The sequence below is a fragment of the Mercenaria mercenaria genome, chromosome 10 (assembly GCF_021730395.1).
Source record: "Mercenaria mercenaria strain notata chromosome 10, MADL_Memer_1, whole genome shotgun sequence".
Taxonomy (NCBI): domain Eukaryota; kingdom Metazoa; phylum Mollusca; class Bivalvia; order Venerida; family Veneridae; genus Mercenaria; species Mercenaria mercenaria.
Window position 1 is genome coordinate 42,506,237 of NC_069370.1, and position 25,341 is coordinate 42,531,577.

Consider the following 25,341-nt stretch of genomic DNA (forward strand, 5'->3'; position numbering starts at 1 on the left):
ACAGTAACGCAATGCTTAAGCTAAGGGGTTTTTTTTAAGTCAAGAAATGTTAAAATTGTAAAAACGTTATAATGAACTTTCTTTTTTGCAGATCCGATAAGAATTTATATATTTTTTTTTTGTTTGCTATTGGTCTTATATCGCGCTTAAAATTAAACAAAAAAAAGTGAGAGTTGTCATCTACGTTCTAGAAAATATGATTTTTTTGTTAATACACAATGCAATTTTCTCAATTTCTTTCAATGTAAGTATTTTATCAAATAAAACCATTCAGCTTTCGAAATTATAAATAAAAGTTCTATCTTTTGTATGCTTTCCATGATTGATATGTTAGCAAATAAGCTGAAACATTTAGAAAAAAGAAATTTCAAGTTCATGATAACTTGAAAAAATATGTATTATATAGTGTGCTTTACTCCACTGTTTTTAGAAACTGATCAAACTTCGGTACCAGTAAACTGGGCGAATTTTGTCGATTCTGCAATTTTGATATTCACGGTTTTTCCTTCCTAACTTCGTTGTTTTGTTTTTTGTTTTTGTTTTTTTGGTATGATATTATAATAACAAATGGTAAGACCTTCAAATTATAGGGACTCTTCTCCTAATATTTTGTTGATTTGTTTTAGTGTATTTCTTTAACGAATGTCTCCTAAAACAATTTGAAACATATTTTTTCTTGCGGTGCAATTAACGTACATATTCCCGCTTGGAATAATGTCTTTGTGGTTAAAATATGTGTAGTATGCATGGAAAAACGAAAAATTCATTAGCACATCGTGGAGATCTGAGGAGGCGAGTTATTCCCTGGACATTTAAGATTAATGTCTCCCGATCAGACTTGCTAAAGTAATAATTTTCCGTTGATCATTTGTATTTTCAACCTCTAATTATCCAAAAATTATTGTCAACTCGTGTAATTATATAACGTTTTAAGACGGCACGCGACCATGGAAAAGGGGATGAACATCAAAATGATAAATAGTACCAAAAGAGCAATGGCGTTGTTTTATAGTGAATAAAGAGGCCGACCTTCGATTATTTGAAAATTGTTTGAAACCGTCTGAAGATATCAGTGAACTTCTTGCAGTAACGTCTTTAATCTTTAGTAATTTAATAATAAAGTGAACTAATTTGCGATCTTTCTTAAAAGTCTGATGGGATTTTAATTACTAAGTAGCGTTTTGGGATTTTTAATGTCAGAATCATTATAGCGCTGTTAAAGATTAACAAACAAATCGTGAACGGATTAAAACGTATTTAATTAGAAATTTAAAATATGACAATGAACAAGTAGAATTTTCAAGACTTTTTAGGCGTACATGTATAGCATGCGAAATGAGATTGAAGTTTAATAAACTAATCTAATCTTATCTTATATATCTAAAGTGATAACTGATATACATGATCAATAGTATTAGGAAATAAATAAGAACGAATTTTGATTACAAAATTAACCATTCAGAAAAATTGTGAAATAACAAATGACTTGATTAACACTTAAAATGGGGTTTAAAGTACATGTATACGAAACTTCAGAAAATATATTATTGTATTATTAATAATGTGTCCAAAAAGTTAATAATTCACTAACTTGATTTTATTTATAAATCCTCAACAGTGATTTGTCTTGATATTTTACATAACTATCCACTCTATTACTGGATAAACAACGAAAAATCAATTGTAGTTTTAGTTAAATTTATTTATTTACATTTTCCCCGCATTAAAATCTTTGTTTTTGGTACATAAAATTGCGGTTTTCTCAAAATACAAGATACAATACGTACACATTATCGTCAAGCGTTGATTTCGTTATCTTGACAGGTCGTGATGGATGGCAGTTTGCCCCATAAATTAGACCTGGTTGGCTAATTTGACTCACGTGGTATACCGATATGTAAAGATATGGGCGGGACTAAACTACCGGCGTTTACGTTATAGTGTGAATAGACCAGAACTCGTTTATTTACAACCAAATCTACGGTTATTAATGATCATGAGTTCCTTTTTAATGAACCCGGCTGCTTACACAGAGCCCAAGTTTCCACCAAGTGAAGATTATTCGCAATCAAATTATATGCCGCCGCAAAATTCGGACTATTATCGACACAATATTCATAATTTTGGATACGGACCTGCGGATTATAGACGTTTTGACATTGAGGAGAAATACTCACCTAACAGTGTGTATAATCAGACGAACGTAACGTGTACAAGTGACAGTGTAAACAAAAGACTACATCATCCGAATCATCATCAGCATCAACAACAACAACAATCACCTCCACAGGCACATGTACAATCACCGAATTCCGCGAACACTGGAAATAATACGTCAGTTATAAATACAAACAGTGCTAGTAATAACAATAGTAGAGTGAATGGATTTACGCCAACCAGTTCCGGTACCGAGCCCGAGTCTCCGGACGCGTCGGGAAGTCCACAGTCGGTACCGTCACCCGGGAGCCAGGGGTCACCAGATTCAGCATGTTCTAAAGAACAAGGGGGACAACCGGTTATCTACCCCTGGATGAGAAAATCACAGAGTGGCAATAACACGAGCAGTAACTCAGGTATGTTTTAAACGTTAATAAGCCTTTAATGCTCTAGTAAAACTGTTTGTTTTGTTTACATGTGTGCCGCCACGTTAAAGAGAACCGTCTAACTCTTCTGATTGACGTCTCGTTGAGAAACAACGTTAACGTTGTGAAATTTCTACACTTATTGTGTTTTACAACATATGAAATTCATAATTAGATGAAACAAATTCAAACATAATGAATAAGTAAAATCTTGAGTTCAAGAAAATTTAAGAAGATGAGTAAGTTATATTAGTAGTATACGCGAACGTAATGGACATTTTGGAAAAGGAATACTATGACATAATAAAGCAGTGGGCACGTTGGAAAATGAGAGTAATTAAAGTGAACGTGTATGTGTTAAAAAGAATAAGAACTGTACAACTTGAATTTGCTGTCTGATGTCAAACTATAGTCTAAACGTGCTGCTCGTCAAGTAAGCTAGTAGGGTATCCCGTAATGATAATGTCTTTTCTTTAGCTTACCGTCTTACCAATTCCGGTCAGTCAAAACTGAAGTGGATGCATGCATGTTCTATTCAAATTTAACATGTATAACATAAGTCCGTAGACAAAAGGTATGGGACGAATTAATAGAATAATGTAAGACTTTAATATAAACAACAAACTTGTGAATTACTTTCAGACTTTTGCCTGAACAATAAATATTTTATCTATACAAATGATTCTCTTGTTAAATTCATATATTATATAGCACATACATGTACATGTTTGTCAATAAATGAGACTACATTCACTTAAATTTCACATTGAATAGTAAGGTGATTTTTAGCTTCAATGGGCCGATATTTGTATTTTGTAGTTTATATATACATTTACACAAGTCACTGTAATAAAGAAATTTATTCAGTTACTTATATTTATAGAAGGGATGATAAAAGATTTCATTTAACTCGTGTAGCAGTGAATATTGTGCGGTATTGAATAGTATTTTAAATGAAAATATATGTTTCGTGATCCTTGAAGTTCAGTCAAATGTTAAATGAAATCTCGAGACATTACAATATATATAAACATTAAGGTTACTTGATTTAAGCTCTTTTGAACGTGTACATGTGCATGAAAAGAGTGCTATATAAATGTGGTATAATAACTTGCTATCTATTATAAATAGCTCAACGACATAACGACATTTTATTTTTCAATTTTACTATCAGGTTCATATAAAATCACATTTTAAAGTCATTGATTGAATACAAAAGTTAAAAAATAAGCTTTCTGATAAAGCATAATTACAAGGTAGGTTAAATATGCTAATACTGAATGTACTGTTATCAGATACAAGTTTCATTTTTACGCAGATGTATCAAATGAAATCAAAACGCGTCCATTCAAGGCGTTATTTGATTAAATCGATACAAATTTATAACCGTGCTGATATTTGAACGATGTTAGGCTGATAAGAAACAATCATTATTATTGTTTTTGTTATATTATATGCAGAATACATTTGTAAAGTATGATTTGTTTACAGGCAAACATCCATTAGAACATTTTTGACATTTTCAGACATGTACACATTTAATAGTGTCTCAATTTACTACACGTTTTAATCACATTTTATTGCATATTCATTTCTTCCCCAAAAATATACATACAACAGTATACAGACACATATGAATATTGTGGTCAGTGAGTGAGACAGTCACAATGCAACTGAATAATTTGATGAGAAAAGTTTGAATGAGCATATTTAACAAATTCACTCGCATTCTTAGTATTAAATCAAATACAGTGAAGACAGTTTAATGTAGCATCGATTGCCAAAATTCATGTTATGTTCCATTTTATAAATTCACCGACTTTTTGCAGGTAAACGCAACAAAACTATCTTTGTAAATCACGCTACCGACGAGCTGATGTTTTCAGAAGTTTAGCCAGTTGTACTTTAATTTGTTACGGCCATTTTAAAGGTGTATTTGATACCAGTTTCTTATTGGAAAATATGAACAATGTTTATACCTGTATTTTAATATGAATTAACCTGTTTATGTATATAAACAGTATATAATACAATATGCTTAAAATAGTTCTCACTTCATACATGCATAGCTAAACACAGTTTAAATGTGTACAACCGCTGAAAAATTGAAAGATTTCTTTAAAATAAATCTGTGTATAAACCATTACTACGTGACATTTGATTATTAATATAGATCTTAATACACAATTAAGCAATATATTTACAAAAGTTTACTGATATCTGCTGAGGATTTTCTACATCTAGATACAAAATATTCCAGTGAAAGCTTAGCATTGAATATCTTTAATGAAATTAGGTAGTTTTACAATGTTAAGCGTTTCCTTATTAGGTGGCTTCCTTATTAGGTGGTTTATGTATTGTAGTTTTATAAATAAATTTGAAACCATTCTATTATTACAACAATTAATATATTTACATACAATCGTGCACAGCTGGAGAGGTAAAATGACTTGGTCGTTAAGCGTGAATTAGCATAATACAATTTAACATAAATATGTACCAAGTATTCATTATATTACAAAACAACGACCAGTAATTGTATGTAAATTTAAATCATTTTTGTATATCATTATGATTGTGTTGTGGTAATAATGCGAATTTGTCAACATATAATTCATTTAAACATGTCGGAAACGTATTCTTTCACTTTCTCCCTTGGTTTAAAAGCCTGCACATATATATATCTAAATATATTCTAACAAAAATGTGTCTTATCCGCATGATATGGCACTTTCATAAAATAACATCCATTGAGATTAGACACCAATGTAGATAACAACACGGTATGGTACGTGATTTGACTGACAAGGAAGCATCACTTCACTTCACTTCTTATTTAAGGAAGTATACATTCCATTTAATCGTCAGAGTAAGATCTGCTCTTTTTCAACTTGTCATATCAGTAAAATATACTAAATAAACTCATTATAAATATATAAATAAAATATGTATAGAAGATTATTTTCTTGTCGGCGCTCTTTGACTTCAAAGGAATTATTCATAAAATCTTTATAATGCAATCGTATTATCTTTCATACACCATTGGACCGTTTAACCGCTATTTGATAACTGACCCGTGCAAATAGAATTTCGTATAATTCACATATGTCTTTTTAGACATAAGGCTATCTGTTTATACTTTAAATGGATTACATTTTAATTATTCAAACAGCGTCACTTGTCTTCATACGCCAGCAGCAGCTGTTTTGTACGGTGCTGTGTGATTTTTTTAAATTACCTCCCTTTATGTAGCTGTTTAAACCTCTTTTAATGAAAAAACTTGTGTAGACACAAACAATAAAGAGAATTTGTTTGATGAGACTTATTCATTCATTCATCTTCTTCAAAAATAAATTGTTTTACAGTAGAATAAAATTAACACTAATTAGCCGTTTCTGTCGTACACTTACTTTTCGTAGCTGTGTGCAAATCGTTGTAAACAATAAATAAAGCATTTACTGACTACCTTAATACTTTTCAAAACATATGTAACAATTTTAAAGGGAAACTTGCTCAATTTGATTTTGATATTGTTGCTCCCCAAAACCCAAATTTTCGTCACCGGAGCGTTCTTATACGACAATAAGACGACATGCCTACGTTTCGCAAAATATATATTATGCAAATTGCAACCGTAATTTAAAATATTTTGACACTTCAGTACAGTTTGAATTACATATTGTCCTTTTCGTTGCAGTATTCTTTCGTGAATTATATTTAAAAGGTTGTTTTAAGTATACACATCTTGTTTGGGGTTTAAGACCAGCCATTGTAACGATAATTATTGATAGTGGCATACTTTTTATATAATATTGTTAACAATTTGAATATGAAGCCATTAGAGAACGTCAGACTTCATCAGAATTTATTAGATTTTCTAACTCGCAGCTAGACGCCCTATCAAATTTACCGCGTTCAACGTGCTTGTCAATTACGCCTTCAAAACACAAATTTTATTAATTTAGAATACACTTTGGTGCATGTCGAGAAAGATCTCCTATTTATCTTCATTAGGTTGTATGATAATTAGGTCTGGCATAAATAACGGTTTACGGCCAATTTTGTAAAATGATATTATGAAATAATGCACATGGTTAATATAAAACACATCAAAACGTCATTACTAATTACCCTGCAAATGTATCATCCTCACTAGAGTATATTTTAGAGAGTTGATAAATTATTTTTCAATCTCGTACACAAATGTGTTGAGAACATATAAGATGGATTGATTTCATATTTTCTTTGATGCATATTTGAATGTCTGCACCGGTGCATTATGCTTTTCACAATGTAGATGTAGGTCAAAGTAAAACAACGTCCTACTTTTCGATATAAACGATTATTTTTTGACTGGAACGGTAATTCTGGGTTTTCCAAATCCCGGGGACTTATATGCCTACCTTAATAACGAAACGCTGTTCTTAAAACCTGTGGAATATAAACTTTTTCCTGTGCCATTGTACCTGATGACCAAACAGGCCTCGTTTTATTTTCTTCGGAAGCATTCGGCAATAACCGTACTCAAAGCCTCGTTACGACTGTTTAACAAGGATATAAAAAACAACAGCACAACAACACGTGTGTTGTCTACAAAAATGGAACATTTCCGCAAAAAAAAAATTTAAACAGAATATCGGGCATGCTTTGTAACAGTATGGTGCCAAGCTATTCAGTGCACTATTGACAAAACTTGGTTCTTTATTGAAATCTTTCTTGAAATTGTCAAGGACTTTGTTTTTTATACGTGGTATTTTTAGAAAGTAAATTTATTTTATCTCTTTACATGCTCAAGTTTTATATGTGATATGTATTTTCGTGAAATATTAATAATAAGAACAACAGTGTTTAGTTTGTAGGCGCGATGTTGACTGGTACAAAAAAAAAGAAAGCTGACATTTTTGTTATTATTTTGTTGCTATAAAAGGACCCCATGTGCAATTTCATATTTTTTGTGTATTTTTTTTTACATTCCACCTTTTCTTTCTTTTTTACATAGTTTTGCATTCAGAAACGTCAGTTGAAATGCCACTAACAAGACCTTGTGCGTTTCAATAATTTTAAACATATGCAGTTATTTCAAAAGACTTTGCCATCTCTGAATGAATTTAGGCGAACGTGTTTCTACACAGTATGCTCCAAAATACAAAATAAAAGCATTGAAGTTAGGTCTAAAAACATTTATATATTCGATGTACAAGCACACATTTTCTTTATCGGGTAATTTCTCTATACGTTCGTTAATCAACGTATTTATCATAATGCTTTTATATAACCCGAATGAACATTGTCATGCATGACTAAACACCCAAGTACACGGTACTCAGTTCATTTAAATAGCAAGAAATATTAGGAAAATCTGTTAAATCTTATGGTATTTTCACGATATCTGTTTGAATAAATTCACTAAAACTAAAAATTATGGTGTTTTGTACGGTCCAAGATGTTGTTCTACAAAACACAATGATAAGGCATCCTAGATATGAGCCGTGCCATGAGAAAACCAACATAGTGAGTTTGCGACCAGCATGGATCCAGACCAGCCTGCGCATCCGCGCAGTCTGGTCAGGATCCATGCTGTTCGCTTTTAAAGCCTACTGGAATTGGAGAAACTGTTAGCGAACAGCATGGATCCTGACCAGACTGCGCATCCGCGCAGTCTGGTCAGGATCCATGCTGGTCGCAAACCCATTATGTTGGTTTTCTCATGGCACGGCTCATATATGTATTAATCAGCTGATAATCAGACATACAGATATTTAATATGTGGATTAAAATAGTTGCAAAATTGATGGTACATTGTCAAGTGGGGTGTCCTAGAAAACTGCAAATATAACAAAATGTCACAGGAAGTCCTGTAAATACTTCAAGTAAGTCATTTTCCAAAAGATAACATTATCATTCGGTGAATGTGGGTGTAATTGTTTTTGTGACAAATTGCAGTCTTGTAGAGTTTCTTCTGTGAAGTATACTAGTATTAGATAATTCATAACCTCTCAAAATACGTCACTAGATCGATGTATTTATCATCTAACGTCATGATTTATGTATATTGTTTTTATTCGGCCCCTGTAAAATTAATTTAACATGACAAAGTCATTTGCAGTATTTACAAATGTACAAAAATGCTGAAACGCACACCTATGAATATGTGATTCGGGGTCGGGCGGAAGGAGAGGGTGGATTTGCTCCTTTGTCACAAGCAGTGAAATGTATGTTCAAGTTTTTGAAAGACAGACTTTCCGTTTGTCTTTACAATAAACGCTTTTAAGGAAATATATCATATAATCTGCTCACGTTCTAGAATGATAGATTAGCAGTTATTAAAACATGGTTTTATAAATAAATCTGTCAGGAGTTGTTGCTTTTTGAACGTCCTATTAATTCTTAGACTAATTCCAGAAATTACTGTCACTATCATTTATACGTTAACTCATTCCTTAACGGTGTTACCCGCATGATTTAAAGACTAGCTTTGCAGTAGTGACACTGTTTTGAAATGATCTGTCTGAAACTACGCCACAACAAAACGTCTGTTGCCGCCATGAGCTTCAAGCTCACATCTCGCGAGAGATTTTTACACGTCTTTTCTTACAGATCATTCAACATCTGACTATGCCATAATCATTATCTAATGACATTTTTCAGGCGTTCTGCTTCAAATATGTTACAAAATATGCATTTATCTCTTGTACCAAAACATTATCGTGAGTTACTGAAAGCGCCTGATGATAGAGTCGGCAGCGGTTTGCCTCTGAACAAACACAGCTCATAAGATTACTGGCGCCAAAGTAAAGAAATACGGACTATAGGAAAACACATACTGTTCGCTATTGCAATTCTTTAACACTTGAACATTTTTAAACTGCTGATGGAAATCTCTACCGTTGTACTTGCGCAACAAAGTATACAACACCAAACAGAAGCAACATGTTTCCAAAACAAACATACTGAAAATTGTGCAAACATGAAGTTTGAACATGTTTTTGCTTACAGATCGGGAATGGTCTATAATGATAATTAACAAAATTAGTGAAAGATAAAATTTTCCACAAATAGGTGTATGTGGCATGCAATAATTTCTGTAAACATGTTTAATGAATGTTAGCAACAACATAATGTGCATTGGTGTACATTGGTGTACATTGGTTACATGCAATATGTACACGTGCCAAAAGTCAGTGCAGGTAATTTGTCCGTCATATATGTGTACTAAAAGCACAAAACTCGTATACCTTTTTGGCAAACAACTGTAACAGTATTAAAAACTGTCTTACTACGTCAGTCAAATCATCTGGCATACCACGTAGAGCTAAGTTTGGATATATATTGTGTAATTTTACATTACTGTTTTCTTCAACCGTCCTTTCTGTGCCCCCGAATGATAAGTATTAATTATTCAAGATAACGAGTCAGTTTAGCAGAATAATACCAATATGGGTGAAACATGGCTATTGTTCTAACAATAATAGTTCAGTAAATGATATACAACATGTTTCCAGAATTGATTGCTGTATATATACACCGTGTACTGATAGGCAAATTGCCTTTTTTAATAACTTGTTGATTTACCAAACGTGTTTGTATCGATTTGTTGAAATGACATATTATCCTAGATAAGCAGTATTATCATTTTTGATATCATGATTTAAAAGCTATCAAGCTTTAAAAAAGTGAACTGACAGGAAAATTTCTAAGTTTAAACAGAATAGTCGCAAATTTGAAGAAAACATATTTTATTGAATTATTCACGCAAACCTTTGTAAAAATTCAAAATGAAAAAGGTCCGAATGTACTTTATAAGGTGTGCGGATGCGGTTATATTTTACCATAAAATATCCCGCTGACACGAAACCACAGTCCATACATGCTTTCGAGTATAGCATGAATAAATCTTTTTGACAAAACGTATGATTTATAAATAAACATATAAACTCCTCTTATTGTAGTCGAAAAAAAGACAGAAATACAATCCTAAAATATTGCCGTGTCAATATTAATTTCGGCACTAATATTTATTATACATTCAGAAACTTATGAAAGGTATTATATTATATGTATGCAAATGACTTAGATGGCATATCTTCTTTCTGTATGCAATAACTCAAATTTTATAAGCATCTATATGATCAGTCAATGATTCATGGCACATACCAGATCGGAAATAAGAAGCTGATCTGAAATTGAAAAAGTATTTAGACATTTGACCGCAAAAATCACTTGAGCAGTTTAAAAAATGGTAAAGACTATAGCAGTTAATTCAGTGTAGTGTCTATTTGCAAGCCGTTCTTGTGCATTATGTTATTCTTTTATAATTTTATAACCGTAAAAATTAAAGGGAATGTTTCATGTACATATCACGAAAATAAAATGTTGCAGACTGAAGCATATGCTTGTTCTTGCATGTCATTTTGACGTCGCATGTATTCGTCGCATGTATTCGTAATAAATTGAAAATTTATTTCTTCTCAGAAATTAATTCACGTTTAAAGGGAGTGGTCCTATTGAAACTGATTTATGTAATTTTACAAATTCGCAGCTCCAGTAATACAATTGAGAACGAATTAAACCCGTCCTCGCAAAATAGTTTGTTTACTTTTGTTATGCAGGACGACTTTAAACAAAAACGACAAAAGATAGGAATTTTGTTCAATGGAAAGTTATGCAAATACTTCTTGATTAGACAAAATTTACTTCTTTTTTATAAGACATAAGCAGAATGATAGACCAATTTTCTGACGTTTCGACTTTCGAATAATAGATAAAGACAGAATGAGTTAATGTTCCCGAATGTTCGCACGTTGGCACGTTCATGCGTATACTTTTTATTACGGAAGTGGTAAATTTAGCGTGAACTTTTACTGTCTGTCGGACCGATAGCTAATGGAGCGATCGCTACACGATGTGCATCGCAAGTTTGAGACTGGAGTTCTGAAAAAAAGTTCTAAAAAATTGAGTTCGGCGTGAAAGACTACATGTTTAGGTACAAGTTAATACATGTACTCCTTTCTCAAACTTCGATTTCCGGTTTTCCGAAAACGACTACTGTATAGGTAGCATATACAATAAATGAACATAAAAATCTCATGACAAACATTTTTGTATTGTGTTAGTTTTACTTTGTTTTAGCAAGATAGATTTCGCTTGTTATGATTTTTGCTTTGATCTGTTCTATTCTGTTAAAAACCAGCTCCTTTTTGCTACATTGCTATATCGTTTTACATATTTGACATTTTTGTACATCGTTGTACAACAAAAAATAACTCAAATCACAAGCAGAAAAAAAAAAGAAGAAGCAATTAATTGAGTAATCCTTGCGCTATATTTTACACGTAATCTAAAAGCAGGTGCATTTCATTACACTGACAGGCCCCAAAATGCATTCTGAACCGAATACCCTTTCCATAAGCGCAGCCTCTTTAATTCAATCAAACCGAAGGTGAACTACGTGATTTCATAAACGATAATTAGATGCCGATCTGTACTCTTCTAGAAACATCTTGAGAAGCTAAGGTGAAGCTAATCTAGAACGGTTTTACTTATCACGAATTACACGTGTTTTTCTAGTCTCAGGCAATCTCTGTGCCGCTATGTGGGTTAATAGGTCTAAAGCTCAGATAGTCGGTTTTAAATCAAATTCGACGCAAGTATGAAATTAACCATATCATCAAACTTTGTGTATCTGTAACGAAAAAAAAAAGGAGTCTGTCGCTTTTTTCTCACTTTTAAATATATTTAACTGAAAGGCAGAGAAAATAGAACATATTCAAATTATTCGAGTGTAAATTAAGAGCGGATTTTCTTTGATATGAGGATACAAATGTTTTATGTTTTATATCTTTATTTACGTCTCATTCTTGCATACAACATATAATTACAGTGTACAATTACAAACAAACTATTGCAAGACCATTCTATTAAAGAATTATAAGAGACTGCAAATATAATATAATTTCTGTACATATCATATAAAATATTCAAATAAGTTACAGTTGAGATTCATGAATAACAAGAGCTGTCCATAAGACAGCACACTTGACTTTTCTCGATGCTTGCCTCTGAATAAGGCTTTGCCAGTAAAAGGGTCATAAATCTCTCAAATTTCTAATAAGAACTATGGGAATTGTTTCTTATGGTGTAACTTTTAATAGTAAACAAGTATTTAATTTGCAATTCAATAGCTTTGATAGCAACAGAGATCAAACGTATATATTTATTACATTGAAACTTTCTGAACAATTTACTGTTCAGTCCGCCAAATAGTTACATGATTTTTTTTTGTGAATTATTGCTTTATTTTGAAAGATACCCTTATGAACCCCTTATGAACAATACATCATTATGTTTTTGAGTGTGGCGGTAGGATCTATTTGAATTCAAAATGTGTTTTATGGCCAAAAATATATTTTCCCCAGCAGAATCACAGAAAAACAATTTCAAAAAAATATGTAAATTTTTCGAGTATTTTGCGTGGAAATTTCAATTCTATGGTGTCATGAAAGTTTCAAAACAAACTAGTTACAAGTATAGTCAAAATTGAATTTAAAAATGATGTCAAAATGGCTGTATCTTACGATTTCCCCATCAGAATCGTATTTAATAATAATTTCAAGATATTTTGAAAAATGACGCTTTGAGTGTATATTTAAAGATAAGAAAAATTCTTTCAATCAAATAACACGTGTAAAGCGAATGATTGTGGAATTTTGATCGAATTTAGAATGAACTTCACATATTATACCGAGGAGAATTTTGATGTAAAAATACATTTCACTCCATTTGCAATCAGTTACTGTAACTAAAATTTTGGAGTGGTTTATGGCACACAAATTAGTTATTTATTAGGTTGAAGTGTCGCTGGTTAGGACATCAAAGGTTATTTAGTTTCCCTACAATAAAGAGTACATTTACTTGACCGTTGCTTGTCGAGAATCCTCGGGGGTAATTAGGGAGAGGCTGTAAATCACGTGCATGCTCGCCTACTGACCACAATACATCAAATGCTCACATCCCTCTTTCTTTTTTGGTTACATGAAAGCGTTTTTTTTTTCAACATCTTATGCAATCGACATTACGCACAAATGTAAGGTTGAAATAGTGGTACATGTTATGTTCACATATTATGTAATTAACAAAAGTACAAAAAGATCAACAGAAATGGTGTCACAAAGACAGTGTGACTTGTAAATTAGGCAAAACATGAAAAATGAGCAGAGTACATTTGAAGATAAACGCTCGGATTTTTCATAAACTAAGCGCTCAGTAAAAATTTAACATAATTTTCCAATGTTGAGTTGATTGTTTCTAATATTTCATGATGATAATAATGCATATGACATGTGGCTGTTTATCTGTTTATCTGAAAATGCAAGTGGCTTCAAATCCAGAATGGGCATTGCAGGTTTTCTTTTTTTTTTTTTTTTTTGTATTATCATGTTACCCTTTAACGTTTTAATGCATCCCCATTAGTGAAAAATAAATATCGATTCCCATTATACACCTTGAATTGACCTAAAATTTCCGTAAAGGCCTTGATTATATTCACAACATGTTTGATCCATTGCTACCTGATTTCCATATTGATGTAATATGATCGTCAACAGTGGTTTCTGACAGCGCGCGCACGCCAGAGCTATAAAATCACAACCATCAGATGACTTCATCGTTTAAACAATTGCTGATGGCGATATTTTAAATCCAACTGTCGCATCTATTGTCAGTTTATCACTGATTCTAATGCCTCTAACGATTTAAACTGTCTGTGTCTAATGAATAAACAGTAGGTACTGTAAACAAAAGGAAAAAAACGATGCTGATTAAGTGGATAGGTTTTCGGGCAATATATTTTTGACCATAATGCGGTGAGATTTGTCTCGATTTGTCCAGATAGGGATCGGCCGGAGATGTTACATAGATAAGAAGCAAATGAAATGAAAAAAGAAACAAATCAATTAGGATTTAACTAGATTCCCTGTAGATAAAAATGTGTAGGAGAAATAATTAATTGATTTTGATAAAACAGATTATATGTGCACAGGGTCCATATGAAATCTAATATTCAGCAAGATTAATGAAGAGAATTCAGTAAAGATCTTGTTTTAGACCAGTGTTTTTTTTTTTTTTCATATATACGTAAAGCAATTTTTGAAAGGTTTATATACTATTCTCAAATTTTCTTAAGCAAGATATAAGAATATTATGTGTTAATGTGTCGAGTATCAGCACACTACCAATTTATGTACTGATATTATAAAATACATTAAAAAAAAGAAATTCTATACTCAGTTAATAAAATCGGCTGATTACAAAAAATGAATGCTATTAAAAGATTAATTCTTAACAATTAGCCTTTTTTTTCAGACTTAAAACATAAGTAACCATGCATCTCGATAACTAAAATGTCTATGAGAATTTCAAGGCAAACCCGTTATTGTTTTGAAACAGGTAATACAATATGATGTGATATTAAGTTGTTTTTATAGTTCACTTTTTGTTTGGTTTAGTATCATAAAATTTAATAGTTGCTAAATTTAGGACATATCTACATATTAGAAAATACATATATATGATTATATTATTAGTTTGTCGCGTCAGTTTGGTATTTGTGTTGTTACAATGTATCGAGCTGTCTTAAGCGAATGATTTCTAAAAACAGGTGAATTAAGCCGGTACATATATGTCAAAATTTATTGTTATATTTTTATTTAACTTTTATTTATCGGCCCTCTAATATTCAGAAATAACCCCGATAGCCTTCATTCATGTTATTCGTTGCCGAGTTTCTTTCATCATTTATTGATATTTAATAAAAAAAAATGATAACATTTTTGCCGAGGCATTGTTTGTTTCTATTGTCTCTGTGCGACTGCAAATTGTATTGTACAGACTAGACATCAATGTTGAATAATTAACACGGAATTATTCAAGATTTTTTTTCATTGATCTGTAACCTCATATGCCACTGCACGAGCATAGAAATGAATTATTTATTAAGAATCTTTGAATAGTCATTTGATTTTGTTATGATGTGTAAATTGCATGTAGTGTTAAAGTTGCATACGAGGAAGGTTTGAAATATTTTTTTTTGGATTCATTTTCGAATCATTGTTAACTTGATAAAATTTGGACGTAATCTGATAAGAAGGTTTATTTTATTGTTCTTTCTTTGTTCAACTTAAAATGTTTAGATCACAAGATACCAACAGAAAAAAAAGTTATACGCTCAGAAAATTTCCAGATACGTTTTAAACGGGTAACAGTTTCATATGTCAGTTTTACACGAAAAGGGTGTCATAGTCATAAATATGCTAAAAACAATATGTGTTCATATTCAAGCAGCTGGCACAGTATTGTGTTACAGACAAAGTACATAAATAACGGTGACATATGAACGTATGAAAACACATTGCAAGTTGTCTAAAGCCTTTTTACCGTCGTAAATCAGTTCATATTGTTACCGACGGAAACTGATATTCCCAGATCGGTTTGGTTTCGTGTTAAATCTATGATTATTTTAGTTAAAACATATAAATATCGATCGAGTAAAACAGTTTGTAGTTATTGTTGCTTTATTTGATTAAATGAATGATAATACACATGTAAACGTAGTCATATAATGTTTATGTAGACAGATTTTTACATATTCGTTTTTCATATCCGTTCGGTAAAATTCATCATTCAATTACCTATCTGTTGCAGTGAATAACCTACTTCAAAGCTAAGCTTCTGTTACGAAATAAAATAAGTTTGAAAGAAGTTAGTTTTAGCTGTTCAACGAAACATTTTTTTCCTGAAGTTTATAGTCTAGTTTTCACGGGTGGAAATACGCTCAATTGTCAACAGTTTAAACAAAAATGACAACCAATTTATGTAACAAATAAAACAACAAAACATAAATCCATTTCATATACTTTATTTCTCTCCATTACATACAATACACATTGCTAAAAGTTCATCCAACTTTCTGTAGTTCCAATGAAAATCAACTATGAATAGAAAACTTGATGCGACTGTATGTGTGCCCTTACATTTCATATTCCAAGAGAAATCATTCTTCTTTGATAAGAAAAAGTATTCTATGAAAAAAAAAAGACTTTTGCCAGCCGTTATAATTATTGTCATATCTAAAGAATCAAATATTTTTCTATTCCTCTAGGCTCTACAAACTCAATTTTATCAGAGACAAAGAGAAACAGAACGGCATATACCAGACATCAGATATTGGAACTCGAAAAAGAATTTCATTTCAACAGGTAAGATATTTGTTGACAGGAAAACTGAATAAAATTTCCATATGTTACCTGTATATCTAGAGTTAGAAATGCTTTATTTCTTGCATTCTTATTTACATTAAAGTAGTAAGATTTTATAAAAATAAAAAAATAACCCCCTAAAATTACATTCCGTAATATTGGGCTATATCAAAAATCAAAATTTTACAACTTTGTAGTTCTGTAACAACTTTTTTTTATCTCCATTTAGCTTTAAAAGCGTAAAATACGACAGTAGAAGAATATTTATAAAAGTGTCATTTTTTAGCTCAAAACAATAAAAAAAAAACTCTTGAGACATAAGTGATATAACTGCTGAGATTCAGTGAGATTCCGCTGTTTGAATATATACAAGTCTACATGAAACAATGCTTTGTGAATTTTGATTTGGCACACAGACTATCACCTGCTCAAAACCGATCGTCTGAATGCATTTATTGATTTGCTTACGTCCACATTATTCTCAATGTTTTCCAAAGAATTTCTGGAGAAATGTCATGGTACAGATGTTTGCATGAGATTTGCATCTGTAAAACTGAAACAAAAAACGTCTAAAACTTGTGATTCTGTTGCAATGTATATTTTTTCTTAATGGAAAGCTGCAGAACAAAAGAATGTCATATTCACTTTTCTGTGTACCTTTAATTGAAAATGTCTAGAAGTTCAGGTTAACACAAATCTATAAATGTAGATCCTGTTTAATAAAGCATTTTTAAAAAAAGTAATAACCCAGTTTGAGAAAATGATCAGATAACAAATATAGCGAATTGTATATAATTCTAAAAATATTTACCACGAAACAAGCGACATTTACTATAAGAATGTTCAATATTTCGATTGTGCTCACCGTTTTATACTCTTTTGCAGATATCTTACAAGAAGAAGGAGAATAGAAATTGCCCATTCGTTAGTGCTGTCAGAGCGCCAGATCAAAATATGGTTTCAGAACAGAAGAATGAAATGGAAGAAAGAGCATAAACTTCCTAATACAAAAACCAGACTTATGGACACGAGTAATGTAGGACATTTTGATCCAAACAGCTTTCTAGCCATGCATCAAATTGGGCATCATATGGGTATGATGCATCCGGACTTGGGTGGAATGTGAGGGTTTTACAACTGTTGTGCATGAATGGTTGTAGTAAAAAAGAGTACGTGAACTACGTGCAGAGCTGAATTCCTTGTTATTTTCAGTATTGATTTAACGATTAGTCTTTGTCCTAAAAGTGCTGATCAGTTGACATTTCCAGCAGGGATTCTTCTACCCATAATGGTCGGCTCGGGCCCGGAGAGAGCTGATGTATTTAGATAAAGAATTATAGAAAACATGTATTAGGAGTTGATAGATGGGTGAGAGGAAATAAACGGAGGCCCACGGACAGAAATGGCTTCTATACTGTAACAGAGCTATACTGGTATAATGACAACAAGATTGACTAGCCAATGCGTTTTTTGTGTTATAAGCGTATGAAGATACCACATTTACAGCTTGCTGCATTTCCAACGTAAAAATGGTTTCGTTTTATTATGTTGAAAGCTTGAGAACACACCGTTTATAAACTAAAATCGTGAAATCCTTGAGTGTTCTGATGTTTTTTTCTCCATTTTAAGATTTTTAAAAATAGTATGTGCAAGTGGAAGCGTTTTGTAAGTAATAGTTTTCGTGTATGTTGAATTAGACTTTTTCAATAGACATTTCAAAATGGAAGCACTCGAAAGGTATGTTGTCAGCGGTTATATTGTTTTGCTTGTACATTGCCTAAATATTTTATTTATATTTGACGCTAATACCAAAGGAGATTTTCAAACATGCATTGTTTTTGAGTTAAAAAAAACTCAACAAAAAACTTTTTAAGTGCTGCAAGAAAATTTGGAACTTTACAAAATTATCTAGTGTTTTTACATTAACGAATTTGACATGATCAATTCAAATTTATCAAGTACATGTGTCTTAAATCAAAAGGTATATCGAGAATACTTAGTTTCACCAGTTTTCGCGATATTGATGACGTTATTGACACGTTTCATTCGGAGAAAGCAGTTAATTTTTGGAAAAAGCAATCGGCAAGCAGGTTTAGAGAATAAAACTTACAAAATATGTCAAAAACTTCCAGACTATGGTTCTTTCAAATATTTTGATTTTATTCTTTTTAAAAAATGCATATTGTTATATTTCTACATATGTATATTTCTACATATGTATATCATTTATGTTAAATCATTTAAAATAATGTAAACATGTTGGTATGTCTTGAAGCATTCCATGTTAAATCAATTGTATTTGAGATTTCTTTACAGTATTTTTGAAATACTTTTGAAAATTGAATAACTTTGATCAGAAACAATGCATGTTTGCATCAAATACCAAATATATCATACAATATTGTGTATAGAATGGAATTATATTCTTCGAGTTATTGTTACGAGCAGATTTTGCTCATAGCAAATCAGAATAAATTGTTGTAAAATTTGAAATTTTCACACTTCGTTGCATTATTTCTATAGGTACTTGATTAAGATAAATCGCATCCTTCTAAAACGAACAATAAACCAGTTGTCAGACAAAAGTTTTTTTGGTTCCAAGCGAAGAACGAAGACAAATATTTATGTTTGGTTGTAAAATAGGCAATTATTTTATGTTCTACGTTTGATTTGTAAGTGGGTATACTGTTAATACATTGACCACCTTTACACTTGATTCTACTCGTGTGCCACAAGAGGAAAACTTACCCGAAAAAAATAATCATATTGGCAAAATGTGTATGAACAATAAAACTATATTAAAGAAATGTATGGTACAAGCATACAAAATAATTGCAAACTCATTTTGATGATTCTATTCACGAGAGGTAATGAAACATACAACACTCCCTAATGGTCCTTTGGGCTCTCTTTTTTCAGAAATATTGAATGGACAAAATGATCCCAATGGATCAAAATCACATAATTATATGTGCCCGACACTTCGAAACCCGTCAAGAGACATACATTTCCCAAAACAATTTTTCGGTAACTAGTATTGCATGTGATTTCACGTTACAGCCTCTGTGTGGTTTAATTAAACTCCAATAAATTCCATATAATTTATTGATTACGATTCTACGACGACGAACTTGTTTCATTCAACTTGAATGTAACAAGGGTTTCTGTTAATTTTTCCCGCATCGTTGATATTACATTTGATTCTGAAAAGATGTCAACAAAACTTTCAGTTATTTCGAGTCCGTTTCTTACCAGTTCCATATAAATTGATCTGAATATCTTAGCTGTCCTAAAAACCATTTACATAGAACATCTACATATCTGATATGTTGAGAAGAAAATCCTTAACAGAACATATTTACATAGAACCATGAAATGAAATTCATCAAGCTCAAAATTTGGTCGAATTTCAAATGATTATTTCTTTCCTTTTTGGAAATATTGTATATAACTTTATCTGTTTTTCTGCCGCTTAATAATATATAAAAATGAACGGATGCCACAGATTTAGTCAATTTAACTGTATGTTATATATGAATTAATGAAACAATTTTAATATATATCGCAAGTATTATAATGAAGACAAAAAACGAGTCTGTCTAAAAATTTACATTTACACAGTTAGAATTTTAAATTTTTTTTTCGTATTTGATTTTGTTTTTAAACAACACCATCATAAATTGTAACACACAGAAAGACCTGCAGAATATGGCTTGGTAAATATGTTGTTCATTAACATTTGAACTGTGAAACAATTAATAAGCTTATTTAAACATTCAATGACAAACATTTTCACCAGAATAATGACGTTAATGTGACAAAAAATGATAGCTAAATGTATTATAAAAAGTACTTAAGGTCATTGGTAAGGAACCAAACCAGGCGAAGTATTTAAACATAATTTAGAAATAATATAAAAAGTCTTACACAATTTCTGACAAATAAAATTATTAATACCTTTATTTATATATATGTTCTGCGGTAGTATACGGATCTTTCTAGATTGTAGTGCGCATTTAAGCTAGAATTGTACCGGACGAGTCTAGAATCGCTCAAGGGATATTTTAGGGGTCTCCGTGGCCGAGTGGTTAAGGTCGCTGAGCTCAAATCACTTGCCCCTCACCGATGTGGGTTCGAACCTCTCGTGGCTTTGAATTCTTCATGTGAGGAAGCCACCCAGCTGGATTACGGAACAACGGTAGTTCTACCCAGGTACCCGCTCGTGATGAAATATGCACGGAGGGGCACCTGTGGCAGCTGGAAAGTCGCAATATGACCTATAATTGTGTCTGTGTGACAAAATAAAATAAATAAATCAAGGGATATTTTGGTTGTAACTTTGTTTGGAGGGAGCATAATTTTAGAAATATATTATGGTAGAAGTCGATTGAAGAGTACAAAAAGGACAATTCTAGAATGGTCCGTATTCTTATACTGTCTCATAACATATATATATTTGCAACATAAGAAAAGACATAAAAATTAATACGTTTGTTCGTACTGTCTAGAAAATGAACATTTCATTAACAAAAATATATATACAAGTGTTGTTGCACCAAAAGCTGATAATGTACATATTTTTTCTTCGTCATTCACATAAATTATACAACGCAATAACCATAATCCACAAGTATACCAGAAAGTTACATGTGATCATAAAATAACTATAATATCAGGCAAACGTAGTCATTACAATCTGTTATATGACATTACTAGTATGTTAGTAAAATGGGGCCAATACAATTTAATATGTAAACATCACTAGTATATAAGATAAAAGTGGTCATCACAATTTGTAATATAGTCACTAGTATATATGGAAAATGTGACCATTACGATTTGTTATAAAAAGTAACTATAATATTAGACAAATGTAATCAATACAATTTATATGATTTAATCACATTACTAGTATGTTAGTAAAATTAGACCAATACAAATTAATATGTAAACATCACTAGTATATAAGATAAAGTTGGCCATCACAATTTGTTATATAGTCACTAGTATATCAGGAAAATGTGACCATTACAATCTGTTATGTAAAATAACTATAATGTCAGGTAAATGCAGTCAATACAATCTGATATGATATCACTAAGAAAATGTGACCGTTACAATTTGATATGTAAACATCATTAGTATATAAGATAAAAGTGGTCATCACAATTTGTTATATAGTCACGAGTATATCAGGAAGATGTGACCATTACAATTTGTTATAAAAAAGTAACAATAATATCAGGCAAATGTATCAATACAACTTGTTATATGACATTATTAGTATGTTAGTAAAATTAGACCAATACAATTTAATATGTAAACATCACTAGTATATAAGATAAAGTTGGCCATCACAATTTGTTATATAGTCACTAGTATATCAGGAAAATGTTACCATCACAATTTGTTATAAAAAGTAACAATAATATCAGGCAAATGTATCAATACAACTTGTTATATGACATTATTAGTATGTTAGTAAAATTAGACCAATACAATTTAATATGTAAACATCACTAGTATATGAGATAAAGTTGGCCATCACAATATGTTATATAGTCACTAGTATATCAGGAAAATGTGACCATTACAATTTGTTATATAAAGTAACCATAATATCAGGTAAATGAAGTCAATACAATCTGATATGATATCACTAGGAAAATGTGACTGTTACAATTTGATAAGTAAATATCACTAGTATATAAGATAAAGGTGGCCATCACAATTTGTTATATAGTCACGAGTATATCAGGAAAATGTGACCATTACAATCTGTTATGTAAAATAACTATAATGTCAGGCAAATGTAGTCAATACAATCTGTTATATGATATCACTAGGAAAATGTGACCATTACAAAAAAAACATCACAAGTATATCAGATACAGGGGTCGTCACAATTTGTTAAATAAAAATAAAAATCACCAGTATATCAGGCAAAAATGGTTATCACATTTTGTCACATACAAATCACTAGTACATCAGGCCAATGTGATCATAATTTGTTATAGAAACGTCACTGATATATCAGGCAAATGTGATCATCACAATTTGTTATGTAAACATCAGTAGTATCTCAGATAAATGTGGTCATCACAATTTGCATAATAAAAATTACTAGTATATTAGGCAAATGTTGTCGTCACAATTTCTAACATTAACATCGCTAGTACAATTACAATTAGCCATAGAAACATCACTTGTATATCAGACAAATATGGTCATCATGATTTGTTTGATAAAAATTACTCGTACATCAGGGAAATGTGGTCATCACAATTTTTGTTATATAAATATCACTAGTATATCAGATAAATGTGTTATCACCATTTGGTATATAATCATCACTAATATATCAGAAAAATGTGGTAGTCAAATATGTTATATAAACATCACTCGCACATCAAAAAATATGGTCATCACAAAGTGTTAAGAACATCACTATGATATCAAGCTAATGTGTGTATTACTTTTATACTAAAAGCATTCGCAGGCACAACTGACAAAAAATATACATGTACATTTCAAAAGACATTACATGAAAAGATAATTCTCAAGCTTTCGAGTATGTATAATACTGTTATATAAGCATACGAACTCTATTCATATATGCCACAAACATACACATACGGCCCCTGGTTTAAGAAAAATGAAATATTTATTTTTTATCCTTCTACTATATTAACAAGTATAAGCATTTAATCAAGGAAGCATCCAAACTACAACTTTAAGAACATAAAGATCTAGAAAATTAAATGAACCAGAAAGAAACACAAGTAGAACTGCTACAAAGAAGATGTTTAATTTTTCAACCTCGAAAAAAGCGATATTATAAACGAATTATTTCCATTTTAAATCCACAAAAACGTGAACTTCATTTTTTTTTAATTTAGGAAAACATGAGAAACGTCTCAGCATTACACAGAATATATATTTCAAAGAGGAAAATATAGCAAAGTTAATTTGGCACTTGGCGAATTTACGATCCAAAATCATAACAAAATAATGGTATCATTAACTTTACCATCCTACATCAACTTTTCATAAAATGTTTTCAACATGAACATCGCCTGATTTTGTTTCCAAAATCCCCCAATCCACCCGAAGTGCTCTTAAATGAATTAAAACCTATACAAGCGACCATTTGTCGAAACCTTTTGACACATGCATTCTTTGTAATAACAATGATCACAAAAGCGTAAAACAATTGATTATAATTTAGTGTTACAAATTTTTGATATTGTGTGTCTGTTATTTGGTTTTTTCCCAGCTACACTATTGAGACCCTTCATTATAATTAATTAGTAATCATTTTCATGAAAATGTCGATAATTAAGTTTTTTTTTTGGTTGCGTTTTATGCTTCCAAAAATCTTTTAGAATTTAGAATATTTTAATTTCTGACAAACAGTGTTACATTTTTCCACTCACTTTTTAAGTTCAATTAAACCAAAGAGGAGGAATGAATATGTAAATATATTTGTGCTAGCTGATGTTGACACTCATATGGTAATGCCTCATTTAACGTTTAAGTTATTCGTTCACAGTTAGGATATAAACATTTTTTGAATATCTTCATCTCAATATTCCAAAACACCATGCAAAATATTGTAAAAAAAAACATTTAGTGTCACATTATCCATGCAGATTTTCGAAAAGAACGAGTGTAAGCATTTTTCCTCGTTGCAAAGGCGTCATAGTCTGCTTGGTCTGTTTCAGGCAAACAATTGGCGATTACTTCCAAGCGAGACTGTTCAAACATCTTTGCGTTTGTTAAACAGAGCTCGGACAAAAATACTAAAGCTTGCATAGTCTGTAGTCAGACTAACATTTAGGTCGCTTTACTGAGTATTGTACTTTATAGCAATACTTTGCAATAATTCAAAATAAAGTAACAAGTTTACAAGATGTCATCTTTACAAAATCAGTTCATATTTTTAAAATTTGGAAAGTCATTTTTACCAGACAAAACACATGAACTAGTGACCCAGATATACTTCATGTGTTAATTAATCATAATGCATATCTTCCTATACAGGTTAATGTAATTTCAAGCGATAATATATAAATGCTAATTAAATTGTACGGATTTATCTCTCATTTCCTACATAGCAAAATATTTCCTTAACCCTTACCATGCTAAATTTCTATAGTGGACTGGTCCACCTTCCAATTTGGGCAGTACCATTTATCATTTGAAGGAATGTTTACAAAAAAAATACTGACTGTGCAGGCTGATCTTGGTCTACACTGGTTGCAAAGGCAGAATCAAGCGTGTACAGCATGGTACAGCATGGTACAGCATGGTAAGGGTTAAAACTTCATTTCCTGTCTTTGCTGAATCTGTTTAATTTTCGTTATACACTTTCAGTTCAGTGGTATATTCCGAGGTATATTTTGATCTCAACACCCCAAAAACCTCAAAGTTTTGGTCCGAAGCTTTTTATTTCACTGATATTGATATCTTCTCTAGAATCACCATTTGTCTGGGGATACCCGAGA

General features: G+C 31.3%; 1 protein-coding gene across 1 annotated transcript; it reads left to right on the plus strand.

Annotated features, from left to right (window-relative positions):
* Window positions 1-1,892: 1,892 nt before the first annotated feature.
* LOC123561798 (homeobox protein Hox-B4-like) lies at window positions 1,893-19,333 on the plus strand. The gene is made up of 3 exons (XM_045354405.2): window positions 1,893-2,573; window positions 16,738-16,834; window positions 17,720-19,333. The coding sequence occupies exons 1-3, from the start codon at window positions 1,991-1,993 to the stop codon at window positions 17,958-17,960; spliced, it is 921 nt and encodes a 306-aa protein (XP_045210340.2). The 5' UTR covers window positions 1,893-1,990; the 3' UTR covers window positions 17,961-19,333.
* Window positions 19,334-25,341: the final 6,008 nt, after the last annotated feature.

Coding starts and splice junctions, on each gene's coding strand:
- LOC123561798 (XM_045354405.2), top strand. CDS start 1,991: ATGATCATGAGTTCCTTTTTAATGAACCCGGCTGCTTACACAGAGCCC. Junction 2,574..16,737: donor TAACACGAGCAGTAACTCAG/GTATGTTTTAAA, acceptor CTATTCCTCTAG/GCTCTACAAACTCAATTTTA. Junction 16,835..17,719: donor AAAGAATTTCATTTCAACAG/GTAAGATATTTG, acceptor ACTCTTTTGCAG/ATATCTTACAAGAAGAAGGA.